General features: G+C 43.8%; 1 protein-coding gene across 2 annotated transcripts in view; it reads left to right on the top strand.

The window, feature by feature from the left end:
• ZCCHC7 (zinc finger CCHC-type containing 7) overlaps nucleotides 1-14,719 on the top strand; it is a 161,911-nt gene that overhangs the window by 106,203 nt on the left and 40,989 nt on the right. For both annotated transcript variants that reach the window (XM_078676269.1, XM_078676271.1), the window contains exon 7: nucleotides 13,417-13,512. In XM_078676269.1, the coding sequence (XP_078532395.1) occupies nucleotides 13,417-13,512 (96 nt within the window). The remainder of the gene's footprint in view (nucleotides 1-13,416; nucleotides 13,513-14,719) is intronic.

Raw genomic sequence — 14,719 nt, 5'->3', positions numbered from 1 at the left:
GTTCGCGGCCTCTCTGTTGAGCAGGTAGAACTGGGTGGGGCTGAAAGGAGGGTACTCTGACTCCATACACAGAGGGCGAGGGAGGTTTTCTAGACTCCTCTACCCCAGAGGCTGTACCTGGACTTTTTTTTCATCTCTCGGAGTTTCCAAGCTTCACATATTTACTACATGTTTGCTATTTCTCCAGTTATATTTCCTTCTGCACATTACCTGCATCTTTTCCGACAAAATGTACTCGGTTTCACATGATCTTAATTACTTCCTTCCCCTGGGCTGAGGTTTGTCTTCCACCCTGTATAGCGCTCTGACACTCTTTTTCCTCTGCCCTGTCGGCGCTTTACAAAACTTAAACTAGTTAGCAGGACAGGAAGGAGTCAGAGACCTTGTGCAGACTTCATTTGGCTGCACCACCACAGCAAGGCTGCCGTGGGATAGTGTGAGCAGAGGGTCATGGCTCAGTCAAACAGAGTGCATTTGAAATGTGGATTACAGTGCTGTGGCACTAACAACGCACTGAGTACCGGGCTTAACTCTGTTATGTATGTCGGCAAGCCAGTGGGCCCACTGAGAAAGAGCCCGAGAAATTAGGTGCAGCGGCACTGATGCCCAGGAACCTGGGGGGCAGAGGAAGAACTGATTAATGCTGTATATTATCCCCCTTCCAGGAGTTAGTAGGCTCAGTTTCTTAATTTGCTCTAGGGCCCTTATTTTTGCACACTATGGTAAAGTAATTTAAAGAGGCACAGTACTTGTTAAAACTCGGAACGTATGTCCCATTAAACCAAACCCACCCCATACTACCCTGTCAGGCATACTGCTTGCTTATGCCCTGCTCCAGCCGGTGGTTGTATCTTATTTGAGAATAAATAATATTCGAAAGCCTAATTTGCCGTAGCATACTTCTTAACAATCAGGTTTACCCAAATTTAATGGGAGGCGCCAATCTCACATTCACCTTTTAATTTCTCTAAGACAACGTCCCAGAGGTAAAAGTTAATTGCTGCACCCGATACGCAGACCGCTGGTTGGGAGCGGACAGCGTCCAACTGTAATTGTACATAGTGTTTAGAAAGTATGAAAAGGAATGGTGAGGGAGAGGCGGAAAGAATAAGAAGTTACTTACCTGAAACCGGACCCCCGTCGGCTGCCTCTCATTGCCCGAAGCTCAAAGTCTAAAGAGGAAAGCGCCACAAACATTACAGAAAATTGATTTTTGTTTTTTAATAAAAGCAGGGTGGAGGAGAGTGAAAAGGCGGATGGGAGTGATTGACCAAGGAGTCAAAGGATAAATGCAAACTGTAGCGGGGACTCCTCTGCGGCGGCTCCCTTCACTGGCTGTGGGACCTCGTGGTTCTTGTGGCCGGACTCCTCTCTCTGGATGCGGAGTTCACGGGATCACGGAGGCGATGCAGCCTCTCAGTGCGCCTCCAGCGAACTCGGCGTCCTCGAGGCACTTTGGAGACCCGGAGTGCGAGGTGAACTGGGCAGGCGATTGCAAGGGGGAACGTCTCGTAGGGTGTACCGAGGCAAGTGCGGAACTCCTGCCCGATCCTTGACACCATGATACGGGTGTCATATCCAAACTAGGAAAGCAAGAGCAGACTACCGGAGAGCTGCGGAGGGAGGGGGGAGCGGGACTGAGGAGAGCTGCGGGCGGGCGGAGGGAGGGGGGAGCGGGACTACACCTCCTGCGCACATCCATGAGGAGATTAATACCAAGCGGAGAGCAAGCTAAATCTGCTGGTGCGTTCCTGCAATTTCTCTGTAGCGGGCTCGCTCTTTACAGAACACCCTGTGCCAGTCCATAATGGGCTCTGCTTCTTCGCAGACGCTACACCGTACCTCCGCGTTGTGTCCTTTCTTTTTGTCTATGCTCTGCTCCAGACTCAGCAAAGGCGGGCGAAACCATAACAGTCTGCACGCCTCAAGCCAGCCTATGGTAAACAGAGCACAAAGGGGGAGTCCAGGAGGGAGAGAGCAACGTGGGAACACGGGTACAAGGCGGAATAGAGCCCGGCAGCACAGGCGAGGAGGAAGGGAGTCCTGCAGCTCGTCGAAGGAAAAAAAAAATGGCGCCCAGCCTGCTTCAGTCTTTCTCGGATTTGGGGGCGTGGTTTTGCTGTTCTGAGTGACGGATGACGTCACTGTCTAAAGAACAGCAAAAATGACGCCCCCAAATCCGAGAAAGACGGGGCTAAATCGGAGTGACGGCTCTCTCCTCCAATGGCTGGCCTCCTTTTAGGAAGCCAGCCAATGGGAGAGAGCCGAAATTAGAGGCGGGATCAAGAGCCCCTCTAAGAAACATAAGATCTCTCTACTTCCGGTTCTGACGAACCGGATAGTACCGAGACCTAAAAAACAGGTCTACTATCACTAAGCAGCACTATTAGCAAGCAACAATTATTAACAGTACAGCCCTCTTTGTATTGCCTACCTGGTGTGCTCGTGCTCCCTGCAACATGGCCTGTGTCTCAAGGTGCATGCAGGTATGTGGCACCAGTGTGGCAAGGGACACGGCTCAGGACATTTTTTTTATCCTTAAAAGATCATCAACTTATTTAACTCTAAACATCTCAGACAACAGCCCGGTCCCCTCAGTGCTTTACTAACGTCCACCTCATTGGTGAAATTCCATCAATTGAGGGTTCTGAGGGCCAAAGGTGTGTAAAGGTCAGACTAAGACCCTATGATACTTGCTGGTGTGCTTGTGCCGCCTCAGATGCGTTTGTTCTCTGTCGTAGTGAGGGGAGGCGGCACTGGCTTACAACTATCATTGCAATTGTTATTTTGTTGTGTTCATTGTGCCCTTGTGGAATGCACTAGGTGGGTCTGTGACATTTGCCATCCACATAATCTGTCATCTGTGATTTGTTCCTCAATGAGCCCTGAATTGCTACCGATGAGGGAAGGAAGATATTAACTAACGTTCAAAGGACTCCGATTATAAGATTTAAATCAGGTTTGCGCGGCAGCAGCGTTGGCAACTGTTGCACCAGAGCTAAGCTGAAAGGTAGCGGAGACGGTCTGGCCAGGTCCAGGTGCAGTTTGCAAGCCCCTTGTATGCTCCCCCACCCACCTATATATCATTTGCTTCATCATTATCTCAGATTATTCTGTGTCTGTAAACCTTTATTGATTATATACCATCTATTTCCTCACCCTTGCTAAAGAATAAGAGGTCCAGTCACCCACGAGGGACCATACGGTCTCAAAAAATGGTGGGGGGAACACATACAATGGTAGTTAAGGCTCAAATTCACATGGGTCCTGATGACGATTTTATTCTCATTCCCCTCCAATGCATCTTTGGGACTAACAGCGATACCCGTACAACAAATTTGTCTAAGGCAGTCGGTGCAGCACAGGTCAGACCAAAACAGCACAGCTGTGCTAGTAATAGTTACAATTCTTTCATATGCCTGGACGATAACCAACCAAACCAAAGGCTACCCAAGTCCATCAAGGAATTAAAATTTGATTGCAGTTCTAGTGAAAACAATAACCCTGTCATATGTATAGATGATATCCAAAAAACCAAAAGGCATTTAAGAAGCAAACACTGAAGATAACATCTCCAAAGCTAATAAATAATACCAATTACCATCAAAACCTGAGCTCAGGCGAGTCCATTGATCATTCATTAAAAGAAGAAAATAATATAGATCCTTTTAGCCCTGTGCTTACGGAGAGTTGCAAATATTCTGACTTATAACCAACATTAACACCTCGAAAAACTAACTTTAATAATGTTGTGTAGTCAGGCCAAGGCCCCGTGACTGTTGTCTCAACAGATAATTTATTAAACTCTGCTGAGCTTTCCTTCTTGGATAAATACAAAGCAGATTATTCTATGGAAGCAAGATCTCCCAAAAACCAAAGCCAGTCTGATGTTGGAGTATGGCAAAACTTGCTAAGGACAATGGATGCTATAACAACAGCGCTAAACATCCACTCCAATTAGTTATTTAGGTGGAGCAACTAAATACTCTTTCTTTGTATGTTGCTGGTATAGACACCAAATTACATAACCTAAGTAATCTGGAGGGACGAGATCGATCTGATGTAAACAATCCACTAATAAATTGCACATGTTCACGTATTGTAGATAATGTTTCAGACCTTCCAGCTATAGTTGAAACCCTTGTTGATGGAGTAAAGAAACTGGCTTCGCAACCGAAGGCCGAGCTATCACTACATTTGAGGATTTATATCCCCAAGATCAAATATGCCCCCCCCCCAGGATCAGTGTTCACCAAGAATAGTGCACATGGCAATCGAGCCAGTATCACTACAACTGTTTAACATCTCTGCAGCTATGTTCAAGGCTGGGCTTTTTCCCTCCCATTGAAAATCCACCTCGGACCTGCCACTCCTTATAAAAGCAAACCTCAAGCCATTGGACTTAAACAACTATCGGCCCAGCTCTAGACTTCCTTACCCCGCCAAATTAGAAGGGAAGGTGTTGAATGAGCAGCTTGGCTCTTTCATCAATAATCATCTCCTTGATGATACCCAATTTGGGTTCAGGAAAGGTCACATCACCAAATCTGCGCTGATAGTGGCAACAGAGTAGGTCAGAGCAACCATGGGCAAAGGAGAGTGTTCTGCCCTTGTCCTACAGGATCTATCTGCGGCCTTTGATACGGTCAACCATGCTGTGCTGGTTGACCGTATGCGGAAGCTGGTGATTGAGGGCTCAGCCCTCGCTCTGTTACAATCTTTTCTTTACAATAGGCAACAAGTGGTGGCAATGGGAGAGTTTACTCCAAGACCGTACTCTCTGCCATATGGAGTTCCTCAGGGCTCATCGCTGACCCCCACTTTGTTCAACTTATATGTGACTCACCTAGCGGTGCTCAAAAAACCTTTGACCTATCCTTAGCATCATATGCAGATGACGTCCAAATTGTGCATTAATAACACTTGCGTACCAGACATCTCAACATGTCACCTATTATCCCCGGATAGGCACACATCGTAATGCACCACAAGCGTCAAGGCAGTCTAGACCTCAATGTACTGCAATTTATTCGTCATGTTAATGTGAATAATGAATGTCATGCAAAGATTTTTTTTAAATGATTGTTGTATACCTTGCAAGGAAACCAATGAAAAAAGGTTTATGAAAATAAATATGCTGATGACATCCAAATTGTGGTGTCACTCTCCAAGAATGAGGCCAACTCAAGGGATACTTTCAGAAACTGCATGAGTGAGGTGAATAAATGGATGGATGGAAAGTGCTGAAGCTTACCTCATCCAAAACAGAAGTGATACTGTTCGGAAACAATAAAGTAAAGTCCACATTTGTAAAGCGCACAATCACCCGTAAGGGTCTCTAGGCGCTGGGGGGCCGTCGGGAAGATTAAGCGAGCTATTGCCCAGAGTCACATGGTGCTGGGCTGACCTGCCGCCGGAGCCGAGGATCGAACCGTGGTCCCCAGATTCCAGCGTCAGTCGCCCTGGCCGCGGCGCCACACCTCTTCCACTAACAATCCATCCTTCTGATCACCGTCATGGTAGCCATCCGAACTGGGCCTACTCCCCACCACAGTGTCAACATTCAAAACCTGGAGATATTGATAGATAGCAAACTGAAGCTTGAAGAACAAATCAATAAGGTCACCTCTGCCTCCTTCTACTTGTTAAGACTAATCAAAAGAAATTGAAAAATACCTACCTTTTGAGCTTTTGAAAACTGTGATCATCTCTCTGGTACTTACCAGACTCTATTATTGCAATGCAAGAGCGCACTTTCTGTTTAAGAACCCCAAATTCCAGTCAGCAAAAGAGGCTATTAGGAAATTACATTGGCTGACGGTCCGGCAATGTATTGTCTTTAAGGCGCTCTGTGTGGCCTACAAGACCATCATGAGCATGGCGCCTAATATTTCAAGAAAAATTTGAGATGGTATAACCCCAGCGGGACCCTTCGTTCGGGCTCTGAGAAGAATTTGGTGGGACTGGCTTTTCGGAGGACGACATGGGGAGGCAGAAGCTGCTTTAGGTCTACAGTCCTACTTTGGAACAGCATGACGATGGAACTTAAAACAGCCCCTTCTCTTGCTACTTCCAGGAATTCCTAGAAAACCTGGTTCTTTGTTCAGAAATAGGAGATCAGCATCACCTTACTTTTTTCTCAACCAGCGCCAAGATGCTTTTGGGTATTTGTTGACACTCAATAAATCCATTAATGCATTCTTCAGTACCACCCTATTTGGGTTTAAGCTTGGGTGGTGCTAAAGAAAGTCCAGTGATTTTAAAAAGCTCCACCTGATGCCCACGTATATGTTCAAACTGACCAATTACTAGGTTGCGCAGCCAGTTGCTGTCAAAGATCAACAGAGAAACTAGGTGACACCAAGAACAATCTTTGGGGTCAGAAAAAGACGAAAGTCCCACCTCAATAAACTATCTCGACAGTGAGTGAAGTCAAGTTTGAAACACTTAAGACCCCCATTGGAGTTCTGGTGGCCACCTACCCCTAACGAAAAGGGCTAGAAAGAGGTTAAGGAAGGCTCAGAATAAAACAAAGAGGGTTCCAGAAATATTGACCAAACCTGTGAAGATGCCCATGGACTTCTTTCCCAACTTCAAACCGGTCAGACAAAACAACAGCAGGAGTCAATATCAATGATTATAGGGGAGATCATTCCTGATCATAACGAATTAACTCAGTTGAATTTCCAGCTTGGTCCTCAGTTATTGGGTCCTCCAAAAAATGACATACAGGAGACAGTAAGTAAAAGTGAGACATGTCAACCCCAAATCTCCACTGTATTATCTGCAAACTTTGGGACAGCGTCTGTTCCACATGTTAGTTCTAATGTTTTCAGTCAGTGTATTACTGGGTTCATGTTTGATAACGTCAATAATTCTGCAGTTAATGAGAGAAAATGTTTCCCTTAAATGAAATCATAACAGTTTCCCAGTCGGTGGGCTGCGCTCAGGTATTGAACCCTGTTTAGAGATCTCTGCTGGGCCTATGCTGAAAAATCAATCTTCTAACGACTTGTAAATTATATTTCATCCTCTTTATGAATCCAGAGGTATGCATGATATTCTGAATCGGGGAACAATTTTAAAACTAATATCTTCCATTCATGAATTATCTTTCATTATTTCTATGGATAGTGTATCTGTTCTATTTAGACAAGTTCTAATAAATTCTGCACGTGAGTCTACCATTACAACTTAGTCTACAAAGGAAATAGGAAATATAATTCTTGAATGCAGCACATACTTCAAAGAGTGCGGCATTGAGACTAAGCAGTCTACCCCCATAAAATATTCCTCTGTGTTGGAAGTAACAATCTCCAGAGCCAAAAATGTAACGTTTGTTACCAATGGTTGTAAATAGTAATCCAAGTATTGTCCAATTGGTTCGTGGGTGGACCCACATCCGGCAACTATTTGTCTGAACGGTGGGTTTACTACGTCTTTGTGAATTTTAGGGAGCATATATATATGTGTGTTTTAGGCGAGGTATTCTGTAAATATTTCCTAGTGTTCTGAGTGATCAAACCCATGTTCTCTGCTTTCAACAGAATGGACTCAACCAATTTCATGAATTCATTAGTGGGATCAGAGTCCAACTGTATGTAAGTTTCAGTGTTAAGAACATGTGAGTTCACGCTTTGTACGTACAATGTCTCTCTAGCACGTAGAGAACTATTTTGGATTAAATATTTAGGTACCGTCATTCCACGAGGTTTGAATGACCATTATGAACTGCTATGTTTCTTGTAATGACACATACCCATTGTTCCCATGATGTATAACATTTCGCACATCATGCTTTGCATTATGTACAGGATTTGCACACGTACACTATTAGCTTATGTTTCCTCTCATTCACGCTTTTATTATATATTCATTCCTTGGTTCCGCGTCCTCTCGCATTAACTTTATGTACCAGTACTCGTAACATGCACTTGTGTTGATACGCCCATCAGCGCTGCAGTAAGCATCGGTATTTTCGGATTCGTTTTTTTCTACTTTCTTAAAAACTTTTCTTCGTGTATGTTTCAATAGCGACTTTACAAGTAAAAGATTGTTGTACGCTGGTTATCACTTTGTGTCACATGATTAGTCTTGATTACATGGTAAAGTATGAATAAAGTTTTTTTGAATGACCAGGCTTCTTTAAGCCGGATACGTCCCCACGCAACCGCGCATGTCCCAGCTGAGAGGACCCGTCTGTTTCACCGATGATTGACGATAATAACAGGGTGAGCGTCCCGCCGTTTGTAGCTCGGTTTTCGTATCACTGAGACACTTCTTTTTGTGGTTGTTTAGTTCACTTTTTAACAGATTGCTGATTTTGCTTATAGATAATGCGGCTATAATTGTCAGAGGACTGTAATAATCGTTTTGGGGTTTCTTTCTTTTTTATCTACGCCGTTCGGCATTTGCGGTGATTTCATGCTTTGCGCATTTTTATGCACAGAGAGGAGATCGCAGTCTTTCATTAAGACGTGGTAAGAGTGGTGCACGTAATTTTGATCACATTCGTTTGTCTGCTTTACACTATGAGCACACGCAGTGGGGTACTTTGTTTGTGAAGTCCTGCTCCTTAATATTTTGCACTCTCAGCTAACAGAAGCATACACATAATGATGTATCCATTACGCTCGCGCACTTTCTCGTTACGTTTGTGAAGTTCTGCTTCTTAACATTTTTCACTCTCAACTAATAGTAGTATACACAATATGGTGTATTCGTCATGCTCGTGCACTTCCTCATCACAATTGGGGCTCCATTTTCGCTTGGTTTCTTCATACAAACTTGTTCTTTTAGTTAACATATGTCATGTGCAAATCCTACTTCTTATTTGTACTCCTCTATAAAGCATATAGAGAACTGATAATGTTTCTGATTTTGTTCTTGTAGTTCCTATTGAAGGTTGGTTGAAGTTGCTTTTCAATCGTCATATCGCCAGAATCTTCAATGCTTGTACCCCTGAAGAAGGGGTTTTTTAAACCCAAAATGCATTGGGTCGCATTTTGAAGTTTTATGTTAAACAATATTTGAAGTACAAATATTGATTTTGTCAAATAAGTCTTGGCACATAATGACTTGATTTCATGTTTTGTCATTTAATTTTTGGTTGTTGTTTTCAACACAAGTATATAACATTGTAATAAGAAATACAGGATTCCAAAGAATTGTTGTAAACATTTTATTTGATGAGAACTGTATGAAACTTGATATAAATATATGAAACCGTAAGGACTCAGCTGTGCACTGCGCAGGCTCAGATGTTTCCGGGTCCTCGCATCTAAAGGTTAGTAAATGGCACCAAGACCAAAAATGCCAAAGCTTTCTGGGGGGGTCATTAATGAGGTAGAAAACTGAGGTAGTAGGGACTATAGTGTTAATATTACGGAGGAGGTATGGGTGAAGTTCATCATTAACTTGTATGGCACTAGTTCTGCTAACTTAATAAGTCCAGATATGAGCCATCATTTTGTGAAGTGCACAAGACCTCATTAATGATGGGGAGTATCTCCACATCAGCGCTACATTTAGAGCCCCAGGTAAAAAGAAATAGTCAATCTTCTGGCCCGGATTAGATCGAATGGGGCCCCTGGCCCTTATGGAGTCCCCAATGCTATATTTCGATCTAATCCTGATATGCGGGCTGAGGTCCTGACACCCTTGTACGGTGAGATTCTAGCAATTAATACTGTTCCAGAGTCCTAGCAAGGAAATATCGTGCAGCCAATTTCGATTCCGATGTTTGAGGTAGTGATTTTAAAACTGATTAGACGAGCCTCTAGTCCCGTGTCCTAACATGGTGCCTTTTCAGCGAAACTACATGAAAGTTCTGTCTATTCATGTGAAAGTCACTGTATAAACTCATGCCCCAATAAGCATACGTGCAATAAAAGTGAGCAGAGCAGAAAAGATGAATCCACCTAAACGTGCAGTCATGAAGTGCGCAGCCCACACACCATCATACCCTTGCACACTGCTATCTACATTGCAGAGACATAACTGTAGATGTTATGTAGTTAGTGCAAAGAGTCCCAGAGCCTGCTTTTTGGGAACCACATCCGCATGGCCTAGTTTTGGTTCTAACTAGAGAAACCTTTGGTGAAAAGTCCCAAAGAATGAGAGAAGTTGTGGTCCCACAGCAGGCTGGGGACACTCCTGATGGGATGGTGAGTTTCATCACAGGGTACAGCACCTAAGAAGATTCACGATATGGCCAAAGCAGAGGCGCTACAGAGCAGCAAAGGGCCTCGACGCAAGAAAGGAAAGGTGGCCTGTCCACCCCTACTTGCAATATATAAATGGCTTCTAGTGTCCTCCCCCACTCCTAACTCCCAATGTCAATGTGCCTGATGCACAAAACATATGGATGCATCTGTGCCTTTAAGAGAATGCCCTACCATACATGAACCTGAGAGAACTTTGGAATGTTATGATGTCCCGTTTTAATAAACTGTAGGCAGTGGTGCTATCACCCTTTCTTTCAAAAACACACATGCAGTCACACATAGGCATGCCATAAACACACAAACATGCAGACTCAAGCAAGTACACCTGCATATGCACTGGTACGCACCAACATGCACACAACATGCATACCCACACACACCCATTTACCCACCACACCAATTTCTGGACATTTTTGTTAATTTCTGTTGGCTTCCTAGATGGGTTCCTGTTGCTCTGGCTCCACCATGCTGTTCCAGTCCAATATTAAATGAACTACTCCTCAAGTCATTATACCTAAACGCTGTGTAAAGGGCAACAGTGCGTCATAAAAGGCATGCAGCATGTATTTAATATAGCAGAACATGCTAGGGGAATTAACAAGACTAGCAAAGAAAGGTTTAGAAGATGACTCGAGATGATTCTGCAGCACCTGAACGCTAACATTAGCCAAATACCACTAGGATTTGGCTGCTGCTAACTCTGAGGGAGCTTTGCTGACGCAAAAGATAGAAATCACATGGTTTTACTGCAGCTCAAAACAAAGAAAATTATGATCTTATACCATTTTTAAAGCTCTACTGAGATAAAAAGAAATGCAAAATAGTTATAAAGATAACAGTAGTATGTAATGTAGAATGGTATTTGTTTATTGGCTTTTCCGGACATCGTTTTTCGCTCAGCTGGCTTCTTGAACTGGCTCATTCAGCAGCTCTGTGGCTTGGCAGAAAACCCTCAGGTCCATATGCCCTCGCAGCCTAATGCCAGATCTCATTCAGGGTGCCCATGTGGCACACCACAGGACTTTCCCCAAGGTTCCCTAAGAGATAACCCTGGAGAACTCTCTCTTAGTCTCCAACAAAGCTAGACATTCATTGTTTGCCCGTGGTGCTCTCAAGTTTAAGTCTCTGACACCAAACCTGCTTCTGTGAGTGAAATGCACTTATATTTAGAGCTTCTTCTCAAGGAACATGCATCTTGTATCCGGTTTGTACCCTTACTCGTCTGCAGTGCTATCCCTTAGATTTTGGGTGAGTAAACCCTGGACTTGGGGCCCTAGTACTTGGGGCTTCGCCGTTTCCCACAGTCAACCTCCATACTCTCCCACGTTTCTTTTGGTTAATGTATCTGACCTTCAACAATATTTACAGGACAGGATTGAGTAGGTGGCCCTCTCCATAATGCTTTGGGTTTTTACTAGTATTGTTAATGCCAAAATCAAGACTGAGTTTTAAAATGCAAAGCCTTCAGTAAAAAGTAAATATTGGTACTAAACCTGCTAGAAAGGTTTTTGATAACCTTCTATTGTCATGGAGGGTCACGTTTTGAATGTAGCACCCAGGTTTTATAGAAATTAAAGTTCTCTTGTGTTGACGACAAACATGTGAATAATAAATACAGATTTCCAGTTCTTGATTGATTGTAATCTTATGCCGATTTAGGAGGTTCTTTGTTTAGCTTTTGGAGGTAACATGCTGATGATTTGTGGACCAAGCAGACTGCCTGCACTAAATATGATTTGCTTGCATTGGAACATTTGTGTACCCAACCATGAGTGGCTTGAACCTGAAAGTAACCAAGCCGAAACAGTCAGTGCTGTTTTTCTCCAGCCTGACATTAAAAGTGCTATAAAAGGCAAAGGACTTCCCATTTGGTAATGAGGTCCATTGTCCAGATGCATGGGATTATAACCTGTACAGTGGGGTTGAAAATGCCTACATTGCATTTAATTATTTGTACCAAGGCTCTCCTTTAGTGTTCGCAAGTTTCAGGAGACCAAGGTATGAAGAGCTGGTTTATAGACTTCTATGGTGTTTTGGAGATTTACGAACTACCATAACAGACAGTGCTGCTAACAGCCCAGAGTATATGTTTCATCTTTCGATCAAATGAAGGAGACTGGACTATATGATTTAGGCCACCCACTCAAATGAGTAAGATAGTTTGTATGTTCAACCACACTTTGAGGAAGATCATACAACATTTTTGGGATTCCTCAGTATTTGGAAATTGATTTAGACTCCCTCAGCCTAATTATAGAGGAGCTTACTGGGCTTCATAGGAAAACTTGGTTCATTCACAGCCCTAGGATTGACTGACTTTGGGACCTCATTTGGCTGTGAGATGGTGGCTATACAACTTGATAGGAGAGCAGTGCTGTGGTTGTGAGGTGTATTCAGATTTGGGAAGATGATCATGGCTTGATACGTTTTAAGGAGTAAACATTGCCAAACCCTATATAGAAGTGTTACACTTTGTGAGGGCAAATGTAGCTAGATACCTCTTGTTGAGGCAGGGTAAAAGCTGGGCCTGCATTAGTTAGTAGACAATGCTGAAAGAGTCGATTCTTGATCATCACTGAAATTAATCATGGCATTCCTGAACATGAAAGCAAACAGTGGTAGTGGGTGTATGGAGAAGCACCCTGGCTGCCAGGGCTATCGTTTTCTTTAGGGGTTATACAAAGAATTGATGCAGAGCAGAGAAAACACATGGCTCCCACTCGTTGTTAGTCAGTTCTTTTAGTGCACCTGCTACACAGACTATACAATAAATGAAAAGTAATCCCCAACAAGCAGATGGTATCTCTGATTATTGGAACCGGCGGAGATCCTCTGCTGACCTGGAGAGCTATCTGCTAAAACTCAAATAAGACTCTTTGTCTCTTAAAGATGAGACGTTTACCAGTGAGCTGACAATTGACAATATGAACTGTCCTGGATCTACTTGTGCACCATCCCTGTTGATGACCTTTCCTGTACAGTGAGATCTACTGGAAAGGGACTTGCTTGGGTTGGTGCTAGCATACGGCACTTGAACTGTTGACATATCTTTAAAATTAAGGATACGTTGAAAGGATGACATTCTAGTAAATCTATTAAGACACTTAAAGTATTGTTTTTTACGTTTTTTGTTATATTGAGAGATGGAAAGTGTATTTGCCTCAGCTTGCTCCTTATTTCTGTTTTGCAGGTTGCGGAAGGTCCAATTCGGAAACCCAGGTCTGGTTCTGGAAATAAAGCAGAAGTATACTGTTACAATTGTTCCATGAAAGGTCATTTTGGGCATGTAAGTGTCAGCAAGCTGATTTGTTGTCATTGGTTTTTTTCAAATATGCATATATTGTGATTGTTTTTACACACATGGTTGTTAAAAAAAAATTCAGTTTTAGAGAAATGTCAATATGCAAGCACAAGTCAGGATCCAATGAAAGAGCGATGCTAGGCAGAAATTTTGGTGATAAGTACATAGCATTTCTCGCCTTTCGTGCCTGTGGAAAGGAGTTTTCAACCGCATCTCTACCCACCCAGCTACCACATCATGCAAGCTTCCCAGCCTTTGTGTAGCCAAGGACACTGTATGCACAGACCCCCTCCCCTCAGCAGCCATAGCCTCGAATGCTTTTCAGTTTGTTCTCCAACCATCATGGGCAACCAGTGGGACGCAGAATAGGCCATCACCTGCTCTGCTGGAGGTTGATAACCTAAGACCTCTAGTTTCTTAAGATTGTTCGAAGGAGCTACTCCTTCCCCTTCATGACTTTCTCTCCAGCTATGCCACCCACTTGCGACAGACTGACGGAGGACCATCTCTCCTTGATCCGCCAGGAAGTGACAGCTCTCTTGGCCAGGGGAGCCATAGAGAGGGTATCGACGTCAGAAGTAAGATTGTGGTTGTTATTCCTGATACTCTCTTTGCCTAAGAAGGAAGGAGGCCTTTGTTCTATCCTAGACATGCACCCTCTTAATTTCTTCCTGAAAATGGAGAAATTCAAAAGGCTCACGCTAGCTCAAGTTCTGTCTGCCCCCGACTCGGGAGACTGGATGGTAGTGTTGGTCTTACAGGATGCATATTTCCACTTTCCCGTCCAGCTTGTCCACATGTGTTAACTGCGGTTTATGGTGGGCCACTAGCATTTTCAGTTTGCTGTGCTCCTGTTTCGCCTTACCAGCACCCCTCGGGTGTTCACCAAGGTGAAGGCGGTGGTGGCGGCTCATCTGCGAAGATCAGGGGTGCCAGTCTTCGCCTATCTCAAAAACTGTCAGTTGAAGGCAGGTTCGCCTCAGGTGGTCGACTTCCATCTCCAAACTACGGCCAACCTCCTGCATTCACTGGGGTTCCCTATCAACAAGCCAAAGTCACACCTGACTCCCTCTCAGATGCTCCCTTTTATCTGAGCTTTTCTGGACATGGTGCAGTTTCGGGCTTATCCTCCCGAACTGTGAGTCCAGGATGTTCAGGTTTTGATGCTGATGTTTCAGCCTCTATGCTAGGT

Source organism: Lissotriton helveticus, chromosome 2_1, assembly GCF_964261635.1.
Source record: "Lissotriton helveticus chromosome 2_1, aLisHel1.1, whole genome shotgun sequence".
Lineage (NCBI taxonomy): Eukaryota > Metazoa > Chordata > Amphibia > Caudata > Salamandridae > Lissotriton > Lissotriton helveticus.
Note: the sequence above shows the minus strand (reverse complement) of the source record. Positions and strands in the feature narration are given on the sequence as shown.